Source organism: Mus musculus, chromosome 10, assembly GCF_000001635.26.
Source record: "Mus musculus strain C57BL/6J chromosome 10, GRCm38.p6 C57BL/6J".
In the NCBI taxonomy this organism is placed as follows: Eukaryota; Metazoa; Chordata; class Mammalia; order Rodentia; family Muridae; genus Mus; species Mus musculus.
This window is the reverse complement of record NC_000076.6, coordinates 61,243,328-61,267,199: the sequence shown is the minus strand read 5'-3', so window position 1 is coordinate 61,267,199 and position 23,872 is coordinate 61,243,328. Positions and strand designations below refer to the sequence as shown.

Sequence of the window (23,872 nt, the reverse complement as noted above, 5' to 3'; positions counted from 1 at the left end):
GCCTTCACACGCACACGTGTATGTACCTATGATACATACGTTGCACAGGCATGCGCACGCACACACAGCACCCTGGAGAGATGAAAGGACAGACCAGGAAATGAGTGTTCCTGCTGTGGGTGCATAGCTCTGCCTATGTAGAGAAGCGGCCAGTCAAGAAAGCTGGGCCTTTCATGATGCACTGCACGTATTTGAACTGGGTTTTAATCAAGTAATTATGAAAGTGCCTGTCCTGCAGAGAGGCCTGGAAAAGCCTTGCTTTGCCAGGTGGGTGAGGGATGCTTTTCCAGCTCCAGAGAACATGATCATCACACCACTCGGACACTTTCCCAGATGAGGGACACTTTCCCAGTCTGACGTGGAGCACTCTGGGGGCCTTGCACGGACCTAGGCTCTGACCAGGTTCTGGGATTTCAGGGTTGTACTTGACCTTCTGTTCCATGGTTTCAAACAAACTTCATTCAACCCCAGGGACTTCACTGGAAAGGAGGGATGCAGGGGCACAGGGGTTCAGAGTGCAGGGGGTGTAGATGAGCTTTTAAAGTCACAAAGTGGGATCACAGGCATTCTACAAGGAAAGGAGAGATGGGAAAGAAAGAGGGCCAGTGAGGGCTATTGTGTTGTCACCAGCCCTTCCATAAGGTGGCTGATCCCATTTCTAGGGTCTCCATCCTCGTGAGTTAATCATATACCAAAGGTCTCATCTTTTACACAATCATGTTGGTGACCATGATTTCAATACTCAGATACTGAAGCCCATTTAGCCCACATTAGTAGACAGTGTGCTATGTCTTCAGGATAAAGAGCTGGTAAAATTCCAGCTCATGCATGCTGACCATGGCCAATTCCACAACCTATCTGTTCCTCAGGTTTCTTATCTTAAAAACAAAGGTCATCATAGCCATTACTTCCTAGACTTGTCAGTGTGCAAAGAGCCCCTTACAGTCCTGTCAGCTATGGCCATCTCCTTATGTACCTTTGTCATTTGCATTCCCTAGTCTGAGATGGTGACAGGCAGGAAGAGGAAGCAAGAGTATCTTATTTGTCTGAAGGCCACCCAAGGGCTTCATCTGGTAGTCAGAGCCTATGCCGGTTCTAGCCTCACCCCGCGCCCCACTCTGGTGGACCTTATTCTGATTGTCTTCTGGACTTTCTCTTAGAGTTACTCTTAGGAGTGAATAGGTGGACTTGCTGGAAAGTCTCCTCTGGCCTCACCCTAATGCCAACGTGGTGCTGGCTATAAGTTAGGTGGCCTGAGTTCCCCCCTTGAGACCTCTCTTCCTCTAGCAGACAGACTGGCTCTTTCCCCACAGTCTCCATGAAGCATTCCAAGATGAGCAAGGCAGAAGCCCTATGGCCCCTTAAGGACCAGCCTTGAATGCTTTGAGTTGTTCTTTGCATCGGCCAAGTCATACCATAAGGCCAGAGGAGAGTTTCCAGGTAAGGAGAGGGACTCTATCTCTTGAAGGGATGAGTGCCTAAGTCTCACGTGCAGAGTGTACACAGAGGAAAGGGACCGGCAACATTCCTCCATACTGAGGGACTCGACCTCTCAGCCCATTTCAGTCTGTACCTGTAAAGTGATTTCCTTCCTTCCTTCCTTCCTTCCTTCCTTCCTTCCTTCCTTCCTTCCTTCCTTCCTTTTTTTTGAGACAAAGTCTTAAGTAGTCCAGGTTAGCCTCAAACTTGCTATGTAGCTGAAGTTGATCTTGAACTTAGGGTTGCCCTGCCTCCATCACCTGAGCGCTGGAATTACAGATGTGCACCACCATGCCCTGCATGTAGTATTAGAGACGGAATCCAAGGCTTTACACTTGCTAGGCAATCATTCTACCAACTGAGTTATATACAACTGTGCTGTCGCTTTGTTTATTAAAAATGGTGCTCTCGGCTCTTAAAAGCTCTTGCTTTTAAGGACCTCCAGGACCTAAGTTGGGTTCCAGGCACCCACACTGGGTGGCTCACAACTGCTTGTGACCCCAGTCCCAGGAATTTTGGTGCCCTCTTCTGGTTGTCTCAGGTACCTGCACACGTGTGGCACACACACACACACACACACACACACACACACACACACACAATCTTTTTTAAATACTGAAATTTAGATGTTGCTCAAAGTTGGGGACATTGAATGGGAACTTGTGTGAGCAAGGACAGATGCAACGTGCAGTGGGTTCACTTGTGAACCCTGGATGCCTCCTCAGAGTCCTGCCTCTTGCTCTTGAGGGGGCTTTTGCCCTGCTACTCCTGCCTTGGGCTGCTTGGTCTATGTAAATGGAGTTGCCTTGCTTCTGGGACTTTACAGCCCCTGAGGCAGTCAATATCAATATCGCAGTCTTGCCTTCCTGTCTCCCCGAGCCCTGTGTTGAGTTGGCCCTGGATTAATAACCTATTTATGATATGGAATAAATGCCAGACATCACCTCACTGCTGCTCTGGGACATAAAGACCTCCCCTTCCGGCTAGGGCTGCTTTGATTTTTCTTCCTCAGCTGTGTCTCCAAGCTGTGGCTGTGGCTGGCGAGAATGGAAATCTGGGTTTGCCTGCCTATCTACCTCCTAGTCTTTATGGGAGAGACCTGGGTGGGCTCCCAGCAAGTGCCCTGCAGGACCCCTCTCCTCCCAGCTCTGCAATGGAAAGTTTGTGAGCTTGTTGCCAACTCTCTGGCATGGTGTTCCCAGCATGTGGGCCTTGCCCTAGCTTTCAAAGTCCTAAAACAACCGCTAATAACACTGTTCACACAGCATCTCGTCCCTGGCTGGTCACGAGTGACAGTGACAACTACTCATGTGTCTGAAGCTGGTCCCTGTAGTAAGTCTCAGCTCAGAACAGTCCCTGCCCTCTTCTGGTCCTTAGTCTGACTTGGAGAAGCTGTGTCTGTAAGAGGCCTTGGGTCCCTCTTCCCTTCCTAGCTGAGGAAGCCAAGGCTCAGGGATGGAAAGAGACCTAGGGTACACATAGGCAAGGGATTGTCCTCTCAGAGCGGGTGGGGATGCACAGGCTCCTCCCACAACCCCTCAGCCTCTCCTCAGGCAAAGGAAAAGGAGAGGATTCACTGGAGGGCTGACTCTAGGCCAGTGTTGTCCAGTGAGATGGTAGCCATGGCAATAGCTTCAGGATGCTGGAGACTGAAAGCCACCCAGCTGTCCTGGGGACTCCCTGGCTTGGCTGGGTGCTAAATGAGGTGTTTGGTAAAGTTCCTGATCCAGGAGGTGCCCCCCTTCTGCATAGTGTGGTCTTCTTTAAAACGTGGAAGCCAACTAAGAAAAAAAAAGACATCAGTGGTCCGTATCATGAGTGGAGTTTAGCTCCAGTGAGACTGTCTGCCTTCTCAGCCTTTAGTCACCATGGCTACTCTCCTCTCTATTTTCGGGTCTCAGAGTAGACTGCTGTGATGTACTCAATGCATGTTGTAGAACACGGCAAGCCTTGTGGTCTGCTTAGTTTTCAGTGACGTGGTAGGAGCTATAGAGATGCTGGCTTGAGAGGGCTCTGTAAGTGAGAACATCACTCTGGCCACAAGGTGCTTTCGGAAGGTTACTGCCCTGGGGCCACTTTGTCCTCATAGCTCACGCTAGCCCCTCACCCGTGGCCAATGCTGTGGGGAAAATGATCTATTATTATTATTATTTAAATTTTATTTTATGTATGTGTGTCTTTTGCCTTTATGAATGTCTTTGTACCACATATGTGCCTGAGGGGATCAGAAGAGGGCTCTGATCCTTTGGAATTCGAGTTACAGATGCTTGTAGACCACTGTATCAGTGCTGGGAACTGACCCTGGGTTCTCTGCAAGAACTGTCCACTGTTCATTTCTCCAGCCCGCAAAGCAGATCTCCTAGAAGGGCCACATTCAGTCACATGCCTATAATCTCAGCTACTTGGGAGGCTCAGCCAGGAGGATCATCATAAGCCTGAGGCAAGCCTGGACTATAGAGTCAGTTTCAGGCTGCCTGAACTACAGTGTGAGCCCTATCTTACTTGGGGGAAAAAAAAGGCCTGCTTGGGTTACTTGGTGAGATCCTGTCCCAAAATTTAAATAAATCAAAAAGAGGGCTAGGGATGTAGCTCAGTGGCAGAGTGCTAAGCACCTAGCACCCACAAGGTCCCAGGTTCAGTTTGCAGTGCCACAAATAAAATTCTAGCCTGCAATGTCTTTACATGTGCTTTTTATCATGTATTTCGGTCCCCTTTGGGATGCTCCAGTTCTATGGATGTGTTGTCTCTCTCTATCTCAGTAAAGTGGTAGCTCAATGTGAAGATGAACATGTATGTGTGTGCATGCATGTGTTTGTGTGCACATACGTGCATGTATGTGTGTGGATGTGTGTGTATACGTGCGTTCATGCACAAACGGAGATTGAAGGAAGATGTCAGGCGGCTTCCCCTATCATTTTCTGGAGACACCAGCCACAGAGCTTGTTTTTCAACTAGGCTGACTGGCCAGCCCGCACCAACAATCCTCCTGTCTTTGTGCCCACCTCCCACCCCTCCAGTCCTGCTCACAGCCACTCTCAGCTCCTCGAATGGATCTGAAGCTGCACACTACACAGCAAGTACTCTTACTTACTGAGCCATCTCCCCAGGTCATAAAAATACATTTTTGGTATTGCGAGTCTCTAGAATGGGCCCTCTCTGATGAATAACTAACCAAGTGAATGGAAGAACAAATGGATGGATAGATGAGTGAATGAATGAATGAATGAATGAACGAACGAATGAATGAAGCCGCAGTTGAAGAGGGATTATGCTTGCAGGATGGAAATCTGTGCTGCTGCTCACTGACAGGAGCATTGGTGAGGGTGAGGTGTCAGAATTCTGGCAGTAGGGGACATTCTAGTGGTACAGTTCCCAAGTAGGATTTATTCGTATTTTGTCTGCTTTTGCACCCTGTGTAGAGGAAACCAGTGGTTCCCAGATGGTCGCTGTGTTGTTAGGGCCACCAGGGCTGGAGCCTGTTGGCATTGGAATTGGATGTCTGGTGTACCCCACCTCCTACTCCCCCTTACTTCCCTGCCTTGTTCAGGAACCTTCTCCTGGGCCGCCACAGACTGACCTTGTATCAGAGTCTAAGACAGACATATAATTGTGATCTAATATAGGAGAGATGCAGCTCTCAGCCAAGGCAGGACCTTCTGGCTGGCTCTCCCCTGCTGAGGGGGCTGCCTGTACCCATTCCCTGGCTCTGCCCCAAGTGATCTGGTTGGCATCTGAGCCACAGGGTGCGGACTGCAGGGCCTCTATGCAGAGAGCTGCTTCTCAGTTCAAGGCTTGGCAGCCATGCCGTCTTCTGGCACTCAAGGATCACTTCCTGTCTCCTCGTCCCGAAGCTCCAGTCGCTGCCAGGACTGGGGGCCAAGCAAAGGGCCAGGCAGAGCTCCCAGCCCGATCATGGTGGGCTGTGGTGGTGATGGAGTGGCATAGGGGAGTCTCAGAGCCACGTGGCTTCTGGATATAGGGAAATAGACACGTGGTGGCTTCAGCCCCAAGGAGAAACACTGTGACTGGCCTCCAGGGCATGGTTTGCAGAGGAAGCAGAGGCTCAGAACACCTGTAGGTGTGAGCCCTGCCCTGCCCCCCTACAACAGCACCCCTCCCTCTGGAGATGGGGTGGGGTGGAAATAAAATAGTCACCCCTCCTTTAGTATATGTACCAAGATGGCAATGGTCTGAGCAACTGAGGTCTGATTGGCAGTAGAGGACAGTTAATTGTCACCACCAATGTCGTTGTTGTCATTATCAGCATCACCATCAAAAACACAGAGGGACTTATCTGCGCTGTGGACTTTCCCACCATGCGTGGCCACTGACATCCCTGACTTGCCATTGGCTACCTGCAGATCACACCCTCTCAGCCCTTTCCTGGACCTCAAGACCCGCACTTGTCTTTGGGGCAGTTTGGGGCAGTTATCAACCACCCACAGAGAAGTGTTTGTGGGGAGGAAATGGTGAGTTCTTGAGTCGGTATGAGGCACAGATGAGAGTGGTCTTAGGAGTCCTTGGTCACTCCCTGCAGAGGTGGGATGTCTCCAGTGCCAGAGGAATGCAGAAGCAGCCTGGCTCGACTAAACCCCATTCAGGGCATGCGCAAATGGTGAACCACATTCAGGACATGGTGGTCCATTGGGATTTCTATTTCCTGTCCATCTTCTGCATTTGTTCTGCCCACCCCATGCTGAGTGCCTATTTTATGAAAGAGTGCTTTGTCATACCTTCAAGTACCATCCCATAGACCAGAAGGTTTCAGTTTGGGGTATGGTTCTTGGCAAAAGCCCGGGTAGCTTTTGAGGGCATACCATGTCCAAGCCCCTCCAATAGACGCATGATGTCATGGGTCTGTATGGCAATAGATAGATCTGCAAATTCCTCGCATGATTGAAATAAGCATCCAAGAGTGAGGACAGTTGTCACAGATAAGTTTTTGACAGAGAAGCTGGAGTCGCGTCATGGGGGTCGGGCCCAGGAAGGAAAGAAATTAGAAGACTACACCCTGCTGAGGGTCAAATCCTGTGGGGGCGTTCTCCTCTTCCTATTTCATTTTGTTCCCCTAACCCTTTGGTTTCAGATGTGGAAACTGAGACCTGAAGAGGCCACCGAGCCTGGGTTGAGTCTCAGATGTGTCACATCTGCATGGAGCCTTACCACGGTTTGCCAGGAAAGTCGCACGGCAGGGAAGGAAAGGTTCATCGTATTGGTGCTATGGTCAGAATCTGGAATGTTCCACCAAAGGCAACTTGTGCTGCTACCAAGGGATGGGGACTAACAGAAGTTAGGTTACTGGAGGCAAGCCCTTGAAGGACCCTAACCCCTCCCCAGCTTTCTGCTTCCTGGCTACCATGAGATGAGCAGCTATTTTTAACTACATATCCTCTGCCACCACCAACTCAAAAATAGTAGCGCCCAAACCTACCATGAGCCAATATTTCTTTTTAAAGAAATCCCCTGGAGCTGGAGTTAGAAGCAATTGGGAACTGCCTGAGGTGGGTGCTAGGAATTGAACCCAGGTCCTCTGCAAGAACAATACATGTTCTTAACCACTGAGCCATCTCTCCAGCCCTATCTTTTTTTTTTTCTTTTTACCTTGATTTTTCCCAGACATGTTGTCACTGCCACGAAAGGCTGATGGACAACAGTTTCCTTCTACAAATTGCCTTAGAGGAGGGGAGTTGTAGAATTCCAGTCAGAACAGGATTGCCTTGTGAGATAAAGAAACCATAGAAAAGTCAGAAAACATAGCGTTTTTAGAGAAAGGCATCATACTTGATTAAAGCTACCCTCAGCCAGTCTCCTATGCTTGGTAGGAACTTTTCCTACCTGGTGGGATTTTTCCCCCTCTTCTTGGGAAAGTCTTCCCATTTACAGGTCCATCTACCTAGAGGACCTGAGCAGGTGAAAGCCAGGGCCACGAATCAGGGTCAAACCTTTCTGGGGTTCAGGTTCAAGACTGGTGACTTCTCTCTCTCTCTCTCTCTCTCTCTCTCTCTCTCTCTCTCTCTCTCTCTCTCTCTCCCCCTCCCTCCCTCCCTCCCTCTTTCTTTCTTTCTTTCTTTCTTTCTTTCTTTCTTTCTTTCGTTCTTTCTTTCGTTCTCTCTCTCTCTCTCTCTCTCTCTCCCCCTCCCTCCCTCCCTCCCTCCCTCCCTCCCTCTTTCTTTCTTTCTTTCTTTCTTTCTTTCTTTCTTTCTTTCGTTCTTTCTTTCGTTCTTTCTTTCGTTCTTTCTTTCGTTCTCTCTCTCTCTCTCTCTCTCTCTCTCTCTCTCTCTCTCTCTCTCTGAGACAGGGTTTCTCTGTGTAGCCCTGACTGTCCTGGAACTCACTCTGTAGACCATCTCTCTCTCTCTCTCTCTCTGAGACAGGGTTTCTCTGTGTAGCCCTGACTGTCCTGGAACTCACTCTGTAGACCAGGCTGGCCTCGAATTCAGAAATCTGCCTGCCTCTGCCTCCCAAGTGCTGGGATTAAAGGCGTGCACCACCGCCACCCTGCCAAGACTAGTGCTCCCATCCCTGGGTCCAGCAGCCTGTTTCTGAGCCTCAGGCTCTAAAACAATGGTTGTCAACCCGTGGGGTGTGTCCCCTTTGGTGGGGTCAAATGACCCTTTTACACATGTCGCCTAAGACCATGTACATATCAGATATTTACAATATGATTCATAACAGGAAGATTACAGTTATGAAGTAGCAACAAAAATAATTTTATGGTTGGGGGGGGGGTCACCACAACGTGAACTGTATTAAAAGGTTATAGCATTAGGAAGGATGAGAACCACCGCTCTAAAACATAATTTGAGTGTTGTTAATGACAATCTCAACAGCAGCTAGAGATGCCACACGTCTGCCGCTGGAAGGCAGAAATGATGTCCGGATGTCGCATGTGCATTACTCCTAACCAGACAGGTGCCCAGGAATGTCGTGTCAGATTACCTGAATGAGCAACAGGGTCAGGATTTAAATCTGGAACCCACTGAACTTAGGGTCTCTGCATTTCTTCATATCACCCACAATATTGCTGCAGATGGGCTAGGTTCAGCCCCTCTCAGAGCCTAGAGATGTCCTGACCCTCAGAACAGATACTCAGTGGTCCTTGCAGGTACCAGCCCCCCCCCCCCCTATTGGAGGCTCTGGATTCCTGCTGTTTCTTCCAGCCTTTGAGCTGTCCTGGGAGTTCTCAGCTGCTGAGGTGGAGAATCCTAGGGCTCACCCTTTGGTCCTGTAAGACCCCTGTGCTCCTGCTTGCCCTTCAAGGCTGCAGCGCTGTCTGAATTGCCTGCAGCCATTTCTGGGCTCTGCCTGAGTCCTTGACCACCCTTGTCTCCAGCAGATCTCCCTCAGCTGGGGCCTCACAGCATCCCCAGGCTTTCTTCTGAGCCATGCTGACTCACACTTGTGAGGAAATAGGCAGCTTGGTTGCTGTGAGAGTAGCTCCCCCTCACTCCTCCTTTTGTCTCCCCTAGTACTCAGTTGCCTTACTGAGATGTGATAACCAAGTAGCATGCAATGCACTCATTCAAAGCACATAGTTCAGTGGATTTTATCTTATTTTTCTTTCCCTTTTTTCTTTTCTCTCTCTTCCTTCCTTCCTTCCTTCCTTCCTTCCTTCCTTCCTTCCTTCCTTCCTTTCTTTCTTTCTTTCTTTCTTTCTTTCTTTCTTTCTTTCTTTCTTTCTTTCTTTCTTTCTTTCCTTCTTTTTACCTTCCTTTCTGTTTTTGAAGGTGGGGGAGGGTGTTAGATTTTTGAGACAGGGTTTCTCTGTGTAGCCCTGGCTGTCCTGGAACTCACTCTATAGACCAGGCTGGCCTCGAACTCAGAGCTTCGCTTGCCTCTGTCTCCTGAGGACTGCGATTATAGTTGTGTGCCAGCCACACCTGGGTTTTGAGTGGACTGTTAGTGGATAACCATAGATACGTGCAGCTGTCTCCACAGTCAGCATGAGGTTTCTGTCAGTTCACAGAGAAATGGCTGTCCCTTACCTCTTGCCCCAGAGCAATCCCTTCTTACTGCTGCCCTGTGGCCACTCAACTGCTTTCTCTGTGCATTTTCCCAATGATCACTGAGTGTCTGTTCCAGGGTGCTCACAGAACACATCCTCTTTTGTATCTGGCTTCTTTCACTTGGTGCAGTGTTGCTAGGCTCATCTTCCCTGTGGCATGCACTGGTCCTTCACTCGTTTTTATTAGCTAGACGATCCATTGTGTGGATGTGTCCTATGAGGCTGATAGGCACTCTGGGCTCCCTGAACTTTCTGATCGATGTGAACAGTACTTTCATGAACACTGATACTCAGTGATTTTTCTGCTTGCTATGACAAGATGCCTGGCAAGAACAACTTAAGGAAGGGAGGGAGGATTGGTTTGGGACTCCAGGGTTTACAAAGAGGGACAGCCCATCATGGCGGGGAGGCATGGCCGCAGGCACGTGAGGCAGCTGGCCACACTGTGTCTTTGTGGAGGTAGCAGGAGAGGGGAATGCTGGGACTCAGCTTGCTTCTCCTTTTTTCCCCCCTTTTGATTAGGGCCACAGAATGATGCTGTCCACAATCAGGATGGCTCACCCTGCCTTGGTTAGACCTTTTGGGAAATGCCTTCCCAGACAAGCCCAGAAGTGTGTCTCCTAGGTGGCTCCGAATGCCGTCAAGTTCGCAACGGAGGCTAACAGTCTGAGGACAGGTTTTTGGGTGGATGTGTTTTTGTTTGTCTTGGGTCTATATCTAGGAGTGAACTTTCTGGACCTTGTATCAGCGAGGCTCAATTGCTTAAGGAGCTGCCAGACTGTTTTCAAGTGGCTGTGCAGTCTACATTCCCACCAGCGATGTGTCAGGGCTCCAGTTTCTCCCCGTTCTTGCCAACACTTGTTATTATCTTACTTCGATTCTAGCCAACCTAGGGGGTGTGAAGCCGTATTTCGTTGTGGTTTGGATTTGAGTTTCCCTGCTGACTAATGACACTGGGCACCTTTTCCTTGGCCATTGAAATATAGTCCTCGGAGAAATGGCTACTCAGATCCTTCGCCTAGTTTTAAATTGGGTTGTTTGTCTTAATTATCAGGTCATAAATGTTATATCATCCAGATATAAGTTTGTTAAGACTAGTAGAGGCTTGTCTCCCCTCCCCCCCCCCCCCACTGTTCTTTGTCATGCCTATGCTTAGAAGAGCCCTGACAGGAACCCTGCCCTAGGCTAGGGGATGGCACTTCTCTCATACCCATACCATGGCTCAGAGAAAATAACTAGCACTGCCCTTTCAGGATCTGGGCCCTGCAGGAGCCCTGGGTGCTGCGTGCAGTTGAGCTGCCTGCAGGGTTAGGCTAGCAGAAGTGGCAGGTCCTCAGGCCTGGCCTACCTTGAATTTTTTTTTCAGAGATAAGAGAATGATGGATCTTTGTTGGGGAATTATCACACATGGAGACCAAGAGGTCCAAGGTGGTGAGGAGGGATAGAGGCCGGGAGTGGGGAGCAGTGGTCAGTATTCCAGCTTGCAGAAGACTTAGGGGGTTACGGTAGCCTTGTCGTATAGGGAGAGATAGGGGTACCCGTGCTGGGGTGGCACAGCAGTGTGCTGGGGTGAGAACAGTCAGGAACCTGGGGGACCCAGTGTCTAATCCTCATCTGGCCTCCAGTTGCTGAGCACAGTTAGAGTTGACTGTTGTAAGGCCTTCCTTCTGGGAAGCCATGAGACCAAAGAGACCCTCCTTCCCAAATGCCCTGCAGTTACGTCTCAGAGCCAGTTTTGAGCCCATCTCTGTACCCGACAGGGCACAGACAAAGCCTGGCCCATTTCTAAGCTTGGATTTCCATTCCATTTGAGGACACATTTCCCAGGCTTTCTATGGCCTCCCTGGAGGTTTGGATTGCTGTCTGAGTGTCCCCTTGCCTCCGTCTCCACACACATATATGTAACCTACAGAGCAAACATAGCATGCACACCAGAGCACACTTATGGACACATTTCAAAATAATTTGGCTTCAGTTATCTACTTAACTATCTGGGACTTTATCCTGATGGTACACAGAGCTCTCACAGCAGGTCACAAAGTGATTTCTAAGCCCCACTCCCCTCTCCAGTTGCCATTGGGACCACTTCTTCAGATGCCCTGGGATTTCATACTGACATTGAGAGTTCCTCCCCACCTGGACAACTGGGGGAAACCTCTGCATGGCTCCTGGAGGCCGCTGGGTGTAGACAGAGAGAAGCCGTTGCCTTTGCCATGAAAGTGATGTCATCACAAGGCCCACTGGAAGAAAAATCCAAATAGAATCCCTGCTCCCACTGGCCATATGCCTCCCAGGAAGGACACGCAGAAACGACCACATTAAAGGGAATTTAGTGGAAGGCTAGGATGGCTGGGCCTTCTCCTGGCTGAGGGCCCATGCGGTATCTGGTCAGACGTAACCAAGGATTCAGTCTTTGTTTTGTTTTTATTGCGTGAGGAACCCTTTGAGTGTTTATTTCCTATTTACTGTTTGTGAAGAAATAAGCAGCGGGGGCAAACACAGAGAGCCAATGTTGATTTTTTTTCCAGCCTTCCACAAATAATTCCCCCCCCCACTTTTTCCTTGATGTCTTACCCAGAAATTTGATTTGATTTTAGTACTTTTAAAATTAGCTACCACTTTTCAGAAATATAAACATCTCATAAATTGAGAGACGGAGTGATTTAGCGAGGAGGCAGGGAGCCAGGAGGCTCCGCTTGCCAGTCTGTCTGCCTCGCGTGGTGCCTGGCTTCCTGGCCAGGGCAGGGATTCAAGGGAATTTGTGCCAAGTCTCTTATTGTCTAGAGGAGGAGAGCAGAGCTGGTGGGGGAGAGTCAGGGCTTGTGCTGCCTAGGGGGGTCATACCCTGGTGATCTCCATGATGGTCAGGAATTGCTGGAGCTGGGGACCAGGGCCAGGGCCCGACTTCCTGTCTCATCTTCTCTCCAAGGGAAGGGTCTCTGAGGTCCAGAGAGAGCCCAGATCTAGCTCAGACCCAGGCATCATGCCCCAGATGTGATAAGGACAGTCTTTGGAGAGGCTCTGCTCTTGATCTCTGGGGACCAGTGAAACCCATAAACACAACATATGCAATGTATACGCTCCGCCCCCCTCACCTCTCTCCATTTGCTGGGCCCAGCTCTTTTGCCCTACTGAGTAAACTGTCATGGGAGTCAGACTCCTCGAGTGTGCCCTGGGCAAGGCCTGAGGATAGGAGGCTGAGCAGACTCCTCAGGGCTCGAGGAGTCCACGGTGCCTGTGTGACAGGAAGGTCAGTGTGAGCTGAGGACCCTTTCCAGGTGAGGGATGGGAAGTCACCTGAGTAGTCACGGGACATGTTCCTTTTCTGAGCCGTGCACTTTGGGTCTTCTCTGTTGTCACATTCATGGTGGGGAGTGGGCTGGTCTCCATGGGAACAGCTGGCCAGAGTCAAGATTGAGCATTCTTGCTCTGCAAGGTCAGACTCCAACAGAAGCCAAGAGAATTTCAGGTGGGACTAGGAAAGGACCCAAAGGACAGATGCCAGCCCAGATGATCCAAAGTTATATGGTGTATCAGTTATGGACCACACAGTCCTGGGCTCCTGTTCAGTGGGTGACTTGAGAAAGTTGTTTTATTTTCTAAATTTCTAAAACGAATTTATGGAATGGCTCTAGTATTAGTGCCTTTATGAAAGCTTAATGATGCTGTAGGATGCTATTTTTAATAACAAATAATAAGGCCGTTTATAAAATGCACAACAGAGACATGTTCTTGTTTCCTTTCTGTTACTGTGATAGAACACTGATCAAAAGCAACTTAGGGAGAAAGAGCAGGGTCTATTTGGCTTACATTTTCAGGTCAAGGTTCATCGCCAAGGGAAGTCAGAATAAGAACTTGAAGGTAGAAACCATGGTGGACTACTCTTTGCTAGTTAACCAGGCTTATGCTTGGCTAGCTTTCTTATGCAGCCCAGGACCGCCAGCCTGTGGAATGGTGCCGCCCACAGTGGGCAGGGCCCTCCTATGACAATTAACAATCAAGACAATCCCTCACAGACATGCTCTTAGGCCAACCAGAGAAAGACAGTCACAGAGCTGAGCTTCCCTTCTCAATGACTCTAGGCTGAGTCAAGTTGACATGTTAGGAACAGAGCACCCCTATAAAAAGAATTATTTGTTCTATCCCATCTAGAAGACACACAATCCTGGTCTTTTATTTACTAGCTGTAAGCCTAGATTGGGCAGGTTTTGAGCAAATCTAACCTACATGCCAGCCATGTGTCCTTTCTTACTTGTTACTTCTCCTGGCCATGTGCTTATGCTCCATCTCCTCTCATGGCGGCTTCCTTCTTTCCCCATCTCCTTTCCCTTTGTCCCTCTTCTTCTCTGGTCTCTCCTCAGATCCTTCACTCAATCCTCAAAGTCCCACCTTTCTCTCCCTACTCAATCACAGGCTCTAGCCTTTTGTAAACCAATTAACTTTACATTGTGGAGCAGGGTTTATATAGCATCACTGATACACAGCAGCACCGGACCAACCCTGACACTATAGAGTCCCTCCTGCATCACAAGAGAGGAAGGTTCCTGTCCCTGGAGACAACCAAGCATAAGTGAGAGGTCCCCTAGCTGATTTTGTCATTAAGTTAGGAAATCTCAATCTGGAACTTAGAAGTGTGGTCAGTGTCTGTGGGCTGGGCAGTTCCTTCAGATCCTTCTGGAACCCACATCCCTGCTTTGAACCACGGGAAATCACCCATCCGTGAGGCAGGAGATGTCAGCATTTGGAAGATCTGCTTTGTGTAGTTGGTGAAAGAAGTCTCAGAACAGAGGATCTGGGCAAGGAGGGCCACGGCATAAGAAAGGTGTGTGGGGTCTTCTACCTACTGGTTAGGGAGTTCTGCTCTGCCAGGCTACTTCAGGAAGCATGGGGACTGAGATGGCACAGGCCACCATCCTGGGCAAGCCCAGTTGGGTGGATCTTGGCCTGGATGGACTTATGAAGGGTTGGTGTCTTTGTTTACCCCAGGAACAGCCCCTCACCAGCCGATGGGGCATAGGAAGGAACCTGGAAAGCGATGGTGGGCTGGCCTAAGCCTCCCCATCAGCCCTGTCAAGACTGCCCAGCGGCCATAACGTTGGGACATGTCCTGCGCTTGAGGCCACCAGCTGTCCTTTCAAGCCTGCACATTTCCTGTGCCCTGGGGTTCTATAGCTCTATGGCGGTAGAGGCTCTTGAGTTTGGCCATTATTTCTTGTTCTTTCTCAGTTTCTGCCTGTGATCTTCAGGCATCTCTGGTCTCTAGCATAGCCCATGACTCTAGCCAAGGGCTCTTTCCACCTGACATCCCCTTTCCATCTTGGATGGCCCTCTCTGACTAACCTAATGTTTTCTCCCTTTCATGCACACACACCCCCTTCATTGAGCTGTGGGGTCTAGCCTAGGCTGCTAATCTAAGGGTGCCTGTGTAATAGCTGGGGTCACCACATCTCTCCGTCAGGCTGCATACAGGTCTGTGAGGGAGGTCTGTGTCTGTGGCAGTGTAGAGGCGTGCTGTCAGCATGGAAGAGGATGAAGCTGATTCTGGGAAGCTTTTGAGCCTCTTGCTTCTGGTGGCGTTCTTGCCAAGATTTCCATGGGGCCAACTCCCGCCTCTTTGGGCAGGGGTGTCAGGTTGTGTTTTTAACTCTTGTAACTAGGTATCTGATGTACACCCATCCCTCTGGGCCACACCTGCCCTAGTGCTGGGCAGGTGAGGACATTCGTCATCCTTGACTCCTCCTCAGAGCCAGAGGCTGAGCCACATTTAGCTGTTTGCCAGAGCAAGTGGCAGGTGCTGAGACTTCTGAAGAAATGCTGATGCTAGCATTGTATGGTGTGTGTATGTTTGTGTGTGTGGTGCATGTGTGGTATGTGTGTGCAGGAGTATGTGTGATGTGTGTGTGGTGTGTGATATCTGTGGTGGTGTGTGTTTGTGTGCATGTATATGTGCTGTATATGTGGCATATGTGGTATGTGTGCTGTGTGTGTGTGTGTGTGTGTATGTATTTGTGTGCATGTATATGTGTTGTATGTGTGGTATATGTATTATGTCCGCTGTGTGCATGTGTGTGTTATGCTGGTCTGTGTGTGTGCAGTGTGTGTGTGTTGTGTACACAGGAGTTTGCATGGTGTTTGTGTGTTGCAAACTCGTGCATGCAAGCATTCACACACCACAGTGTGCATGCCATCAGAGAACAAGCTTGGGTTCCAGTCTCTTCTTCTGTCTTGATTGAAACAGAGTCTCTTATTGAAGGAACTTCTGCCAGGCTGGCTGAGATTTTCCTGCCTCAGCACAGGCCCCCTCTCCCTGCCCCCTCCCCGCCAGGCATGCTGGGACTATGGGGGTAGCCTGTGCTAATTGCCTGGCTTTTAAGTAGGTTCTGGTGAACTCAGTGCAGGTTGTCAGGGTTACATAGCCAATGCTTTACACTCTGTCTTCCCAGCCTGAGAGCCCAGTCCCTCACATTTTACCAAATACACCAGGATTTTCTCAGGCCAGGAACCCAGGGAGGCTGCACACCATCACGGTGCTACCATTTCCTCCAGAGCATCCCTTGGCCTCACGGATGGGTCTGTACTGAAGTATGAAGGTGGCCATCCTGCTCCTGACCATCTCAGTTTTCTGCATCACTGACAGACAAGAAGGGCCGATGCTGCAGGGACAGACTTCCCTGAAACACAACTTCCAAACAGGCCGAGCTGGGGACATGGGTGAAACCAAATGGTGTCCGGTGGCTGCTTTAAGGAGGGGAGTTCTGGTTCAAATGGAGGAGACCTGTCAGCTTATAAAAAATATGCACGGTTTTATGTTCACATCTGGGCTCCTGGTGCCTGGGATGCTGAAGGCTTTCAATAGATCCCTGTTAGAATAAGTGAGTTAGGGGTTGGAGAGATGGCTCAGTGGTTTAGAGCACTGACTGCTGTTTCAGAGGTCCTGAGTTCGATTCCCAGCAACCACATGGTGGATCTCAACCATCTGTAATGGGATCCGATGCCCTCTTCTGATGTGTCTGAAGATAGCTACAGTGTACTCACATACATAAACAAACAAACAAACAAACAAACAAATCTTTAAAAAGAAGAGTGAATTCAACAAATCTGTTATCTGCTATTTGTGAAATACCATAGTAAGCGGTCTAGCCTACTTTATAGAGATGATGTGGCTTGTATGTGCATGTGTGTGCCTGCATGCGCGCACACATGTGTGTGCATGTGCATGTATGTTTGTGTGTGTGTCTATATCCATATGCAAGCCTATATAGTAACATTATACATCTCCTCATGTTTTATTGACCTCTTTGATTACAGTCTCCGTTGATGGCTAATAACATTTGATGGGTTTGGCCAAGGTTAGATTTTTGTGTTTTGATTTCCAAGGCCACCTCTTGATTTTATTTTTTTTAAGGACTATTTTGATGTGGGCTGTATGGGAGCTTGCAAGTGGAGCCTGCACCCTCAGTGCACTAGCCTCGCTAGGTTTCTGAGGGGCTGTTAGCCCCCTGCTGTCTCACAAGCTGCAGGCCTGAAACAATAGCCCTTTGTACTGGAGCAGGGTCCACACCTCTCTGAAGGCTGCTTTTTCTTTTGTTCTGGGCCTTTCCCTCTTGCCCACAGCGGGAGAAGGATACCCCCCAGAATGCCATACCTGGCTGTGTGCTCCCCACTCACCTTGCAAAGTAGTAGGACTAAGTCTTTGTTCACAGGAAGCCTCAGATGACTGGCACAAGCAATGTGGGTCTGCTGTGTTTACAATGGGGGCCCTCCCTGCTCCTGTTCCCCACTCCCCTGCTTAGCGGTCCTAACCTCCCCCCCAACCATACTTTTCTGTCATACGACTTCAGGAGTCCCTGGCTTTCCTAAGGCCCTGGAGGAAGAGTCTACACACGTGTTTGTTTTGCATCTTCTGTTCTCACCTCTTCTCTCTCTCCCTTGTTCCCGCTCTCCCTGGCCCCCAGGCCGGCCTCATCCGCACAGACAACTCAGACTACTTCATCGAGCCCCTGGAGCGAGGGCAGCAGGAGAAAGAGGCTGGTGGGAGGACCCATGTGGTATACCGCCGGGAAGCCGTCCAGAGGGAGTGGAAAGAGCCTCATGGTGACCTTCACAACGAAGGTAGGCTATGGCAGGAGTGACCTTTGTCCCCAACTATGAGGTAACTTCCGATCTAAGCTCTTAGTACCTGTCCTCAGTCTTCTCATTTGTAAAATGGGCCCAGACCGTAAGGAGCAGCCATGCGGGGAGAGAAACACCAGTGGATTGAAGGGGCTGCTAGCCCTGGCCAGAACCAGGGGCTAGAGAAAGTCACTTGGGTCTTGAACACGGATCCTTGGGATTCTAGCATCTCTGAGGATGCATCCACCATATTGCTTCTGAAGGCTGTGGCTACGCCGAGACAGAAGGTTGAATGAACGGCCACTGGGTTTTTTTTCCCCCCTGAAAAAAAAATCACAGTTATGTGTGAGCAACAGGAAGGTTCTTTAGGACATTTTTAGTCAGTGCCTGGTGGCAGAACAGCAGTGACAGCTTTTTATCCAGGGTACCGTTTTGCTCAATGATCCCAGGCCTTTAACACCCCCAACCTCATTGTCCTCATGAAGAAACAATGGATGCTAATTACTAAGGCTGTAGTTGTAGGTGTTGGGGAATGCCTACCAATCCTGCTCACATTGAGGCCAACAGCAGTCCCTTGACAAATGCCGGGGCTTGCAGTAGTCACTGGAGTAGCGTGCTAATGTGGGAACCCCTTAAAATCGGGCACCCACAGTTAGGCACCACCGTTGAAAGATACGGTGTATGTGACAGGTGCCAGTCCCGGCCCTGTGGCCAGCTTCGCAGTGAGCCGTAGCTTGTTCGTGGAGTTCCTTTGACTCGGAGTGGTGGGGAGAGATGGATGGAATCTGCTCTCGAGTGGCCACACCCTCATGCCGGGATCCTGTGAGGTGGGGCCTCGTGGGAAGGAATGTGGGAGACCAGTTGTTCTATATGCAGTGACATCTCTGAAGATCCATTTTTTTTCTCCTTTGTTAAGGTCAGTTCTGAATCAAATGGCCATAAATCTATTTTTGAAGAGAGCCTTGGGAAAGCCTAGCTCCTCTTTATTAGTCTGACCCTGACCTCCCATACAGATGGCAGCCCCAAGGCCAAATTCATAGATTTGAAGTATCAGCTCGGGGAATGGTGTCCAGTCTTCCATACCTCAAAGCACTTGGGTGAAAGTCCTGTGTACCAGCTAATGGTCTGGGCCTGGCTGCTCAAAGTCTTTCCCTAATGTCAAGGGGCGGTAGAGGACTTTCTGGGGCACCTTCGATTCAGAAGCACATTGGTAGGAACACATCTTGTGATAAGATCCCGAGTGTGCCTGTCCCAAGGGGACAGGCAAGCCAAGGGTTTCTCACAGGCCTGCTTTCTTATTTGGCATATGAGCCTGGCAGGGGAGCGCCCCAGGCTGATCCCCGCCCCCATGTCTGCCTGGCCCCATACTCTGTGGGTGTCCCTCTCCTGTAGAGTCAACATGACTCCCCATTGTGCACCTACACACTGATACTGTATACATACACAGACGTGTACTTGTGCACCCCTGTACCCCGATACTCACACCTATACACTCAAAACATTCTTGCACACTAAGATACCCTTTTCCTTATCTCTGGCCTGCCCCGGGCATCCCTCCTTCCCCCCACATCCTTCCTGAGGAGACAACTGGATATGAGCCTGCATAGACTTATGTGGCAGAGCTCTGGGCCTCAGCTGTGAACACATGTATGTGACCTGTGTGTACATGTGTGTTTGTGTGTATGCTGCTTCTTATGTGTACGTGAACATGTACTTGGGAGTGTGTACACATGAGTGTCTCCTTTGAATGCTCTTTACCTTATGCACTGAGGCAGGCTGTTTACTTGACTCTGGAGCTCAGGGATTTGGGTATCGAGCTTGCTCCGAGGAGTCCATCTCTGCCTCCTACATCTTAGGATTCCAGGGAGGCAACCCTCCCCGCTCTGCGTTTCTCTAGAGCTGGGGATCCAACTTTGGGCGACATGCTTGTGCGGAAGGAAGCCCTTTACCCACTGAGCCATCTACTCAGTCCTCAAAGTGACCATTTTGAAGGACATAACTGTGCAGCTTCATGCTGTCTTTGCCCTGTGTGCAACCAAGACCCTTGTTTAATTCCAAAACCCTCCTGTTGCCCTCTTTAAAATCTTGAGTTCTCCCCAAGATGAGGGTGGATTCGTGTGAACACAGGTGTACCATTCAAGGCCTCCATGACGTCATCCCTTTAGCAGTCAAGGCTTCTCATCTCGGAGGTCTTAGTACACCCCTCATTTCTGGGACACAGCCGTCGTCCCCTGTATGGGGCTGGTGTGACGGCGCTGGTCTGCACATGTGCGTGCAATCTTCTGAGCGTGCAGCTGGCTGTGGGCGCGGTCTGGGAATGGAATCCACGGGTCACCCTAGGTTTCGGGGATTGGAGATTGCTGGTGGTTTGGAGGAACTGTGTGTTTTCCATTCACTTGGGGGCTTTCTGGGTGGGCTCCCTGATACCACTCAGCTCTGGCTCACTGTGCCTCCGGGGTCATATAGAAGAGACTATGACTGAGGTGTCCCTGATACCCCCATTAACACGACTCCCCTTTTCTCATTTACCGAGGGGGGAAATTTGTGTGGTCCCACCCTGGATGCGGTAATAGGGGTGAGACTCCAGTTTATAGTTTGGGTTCTTGCCACTCATTTGCTGTGTGACCTAGGGTGAGTTAAGTAACCTTTCTGAGCCTCCCTATAATAGACACGGACAAAGGGCTCCAGGGGTGTTGAGTATCTGAGCCATGCTCATAGGCTGGGGTGACTTACTCCCTTCTTATACAGAGAGTCCTTGCGTGCACGCGCGCGCGCGCGCACACACACACACACACACACAGACACACAGGATTCCTCCCTTCTTCCTCCCAGTGGCCCATCCCAGCTACTGGAATTGCCACTGGGCTTAGATACTGGGCTTCTTGGAATAGTCACTGTTCTGGATTTTGGAGCAATTCCCTGTTGGAAATTTTGGGTCAGGGTCAGCTGTCAAGATGTATATGAGTTCCAAGCTTTGGAGGCAATGCCTGTCTGAAGTGTTTTTGGATAAGGAGCCCTCATGCTGTACGCCAGCTCCATCCATCCATTTCTGTCACCCGAACTAAAATGTAGAGTCACGGGCAGCACCCCCGCCCCCATCATCACCCACCTGCCATCTGTCTGTCTACTCATCTGCTAGCTGCTAGGAGTGGATTTGTGGAGTGTCTACACCCCCAGCTCTGGGTCCGCTCTAGTAGGGTTTCAGATGAGTGTTTGAGGGACTGGGGAGATGTGCTTGCCAGCAGTCAGGACACCAACCCTGGGTTCAACTCAGCTGCCTCTCATGAAATGGCGTGGTGGCACATGCTTGCAGTCCCAAAGTTCAGGAAGTGGAGGTAAGCAGATCACCAGTTCAAGGCTATCTTCAGCTACATAGTAAGTTCAAGACCAGGCTAGACCACTGGAGAGAGCCTGTCTACAAAAAGAAAGCTATGAAGACCCATTAAGCACGTGGCTCAGCCTCCCACTCTCTCTACCCTGTTTCTAGCCTTTGGCCTTGGCGACCTTCCCAACGTGCTGGATCTGGTGGGGGACCGGCTGGGTGACGCAGAGCGGAAGCGGCGACACGCCAAGCCCGGCAGCTACAGCATCGAGGTTCTGCTGGCGGTGGATGACTCGGTGGTCCGCTTCCACGGCAGGGAGCATACGCAGAACTACGTGCTGACGCTCATGAATATCGTGAGTGTCCCTGGGGGCTTGCGTGGGGTGGGCGGGCTTCTGCCAGTGCTAATGTTTCAGTCCTGGAGCGCCTCCGAGAGGGTGTGGGGAAATGACAGAGAAAATTACCCAGGGAAGCATGGCTGTAGACACTCGTCCCTCCTTGGAGTACTGAGCGCTCCACCCAAGTCTGTAAACTGCAGGTCCAGCTAGAACCACGCCGCTGAGTGTAGTAACATCTGGGGGGGTGGGGGGGGGGCGTGGCCGCTGGAACTTGCTGGTTTCTTGTGGGGTAGACTCTAAGCGCTACTGTGTCCGTTGGAACCTGGCCTCTAATACAAGCCTTTTGAGAAGTGATATTCCACAACTGGTGACCCGGTAGGCATATGTGTCAGGGATTTCTTCTCTCCTACCTTATACCCTGGGTCAGGGACAGATTAGCAAGAGGACGTAACCAGATCCTCCGGTGTGAGTAGGGCTGTCACTTGGAGTGACTTACTCAAAGGAATGGTCAAAGCTGGAAATTTTGGTTTGGTCAAACTGGTTCTTGAATATGTGTGTGTGTGTGTGTGTGTGTGTTACAGAGTGCTATTGAGGGGTCAGAGGACACTCTGTGGGAAGTCGGTTTCAGGGATTGAATTTAGATTCTCATGCTTGGCATGAGTGCCTTCCCCTGCTGAGCTATCTGTCAGACACTCTCCAATGGGTTTTTCCTTTTTTATTGAGTATTTTTTAAAAATTATTTATTTATTGGTGAGTGGTAGTGGCACACACCTTTAATCCTAGCACTTGGGAGGCAGAGACAGGCAGATCTCTGAGTTTGAGACCAGCCTGGTCTACAGAGTGAGTTCCAGGACAGACAAGGCTACATAGAGAAATCATGTCTCAAAAAAAAAAAATGACAAAAGATTCTTTATTTTATGTGCAATGGTGTTTTGCCTGCATGCATGTCTGTTTCAGGGCGTCAAAACCTCTAGAACTGGAGTTAGGGATGTTGTGAGTTGTCATGTGGGTGCTGGGAATTGAACCTGGGTCCAGTGCTCTTAGCTGCTGAGCCATCTCTCCAGCCTCTCAAATGGAGTCTTCAGGGCAGGAGGGCATGGTGAGGAGGGAGTTGGTGGTTGGTGCTCAGCCAGGCTCCAAAGATCTGTCTTTATGGTGTGAAGCTCTTCAAGGGGACTTCCTGTGGTCCCCTTTCCTGGAGATTACTGCTGTTTCTGTAAGGGACATTCCAGAGGTTTCTTGCTCTATCTGTTTAACTAGAGATACTTTCATCTTAAACTACTCTGGGGTTAGAGGTTGGTTCCATGGTTCAGGAGCTGCCCCCAGGTGTGCATGTATGTCCTGGAGGGGCCTTGACCCTCTGCCGCATCATGAGGCCATTGTTACAGTGGGAACCATGTATGTGGGTTCTGGGATGAGAGGTGGGCTTGAGTAACCAGGGAATGAAGGGGGTGCTCTCGGGGCTATGGCAGAAGAGGAAACTGGGAGGTTCAGGGCTGAAGCAATGTGACTCGGGAGGGGAGGGGAGGGGAGGGGAGGCTGAAAAAAAGGACAAAGATCACCATCCAGATTTAGGGCTTCCCTTGGACACAGGAAGAGACCATGGATTTTTGCTATTCTTTTTTTTTTTTTTTTTTTTTTTTTAATTTTTCGAGACAGGGTTTCTCTGTGTAGCTCTGGCTGTCCTGGAACTCACTCTGTAGACCAGGCTGGCCTCCAACTCAGAAATCTGCCTGCCTCTGCTTCCCAAGGGCTGGGATTAAAGGCGTGCGCCACCACTGCCCAGCTTTGCTGTTCTTCTTGTTCTTTTTTAAAAAAGATTTATTTTATTATTTTATGTATATGAGTACACTGTAACTGTACAGATGGTTGTGAGCCTTCATTGTTGTTGGGAATTGAATTTTTAGGACCTCTGTTCACTCTGGTCAACTCTGCTTGCTCAGTCCCTGCTTGTTCCCGCCCAAAGATTTATTTACTATTATACATAGATACATTGTATCTGGCTTCAGACACACCAGAAGATGGCCTCAGATCTCATTTCTGGTGGTTGCTGGGAATTGAACTTAGAACCTTCGGAAGAGCAGTCAGTGCTCTTTCCCACTGAGCCATCTTGCCAGCCCCTTGTTGTTGTTTTCTTTTGAATTTATTTTCTTTTATATATCTGGGCATTTTGTCTGCATGTATATCTGTGTACCACATATGTGCCTGGTGCCCTGGTAGTTCAGAAGAGGGCATAGGGTCCCCTGGAAATGGAGTTATGAATGGTTTTGAGCCGCCATGTGGGTACTGGGAACCAAAGCTGGGTCCTCTGTAAGAGCAGCAAGTATTCTTGAACCTCTGCACCGTCTCTCCAGCCCCTGTTTGTTTTGAGATCAGATCTTGCTAAACAGCACAGGTTGGCATCTCTTTCCTTTATTTCCCTTACTCTTGTCCCAGGGAACTGAACCTAGAGCTTTACCTAGACCTCTGTCCCCTGGCTCCTTGCTCTTAACTCTTTATGTTGACACAGGATCTTGCTAACTTGCCCAGGCTGGCCTTGAGCTCACCCATGATGACTGCGCCATCAGCTCATCCAACAGTGAGAAGGAAGAGGTCTTTGGATAGATCATAAGGAGG

At 49.8% G+C, this 23,872-nt stretch overlaps 1 protein-coding gene across 2 annotated transcripts in view; it reads left to right on the top strand.

The window, feature by feature from the left end:
- The window catches only part of Adamts14 (a disintegrin-like and metallopeptidase (reprolysin type) with thrombospondin type 1 motif, 14), a 76,308-nt gene that overhangs the window by 6,220 nt on the left and 46,216 nt on the right, over window positions 1-23,872 (top strand). For both annotated transcript variants that reach the window (NR_157278.1, NM_001081127.2), the window contains exons 3-4: window positions 17,440-17,596; window positions 21,084-21,274. Coding sequence is in view for 1 of the 2 variants with exons in the window: in NM_001081127.2 (NP_001074596.1) it covers window positions 17,440-17,596; window positions 21,084-21,274 (348 nt within the window). In the remaining variant the exon portion in view is untranslated. The remainder of the gene's footprint in view (window positions 1-17,439; window positions 17,597-21,083; window positions 21,275-23,872) is intronic.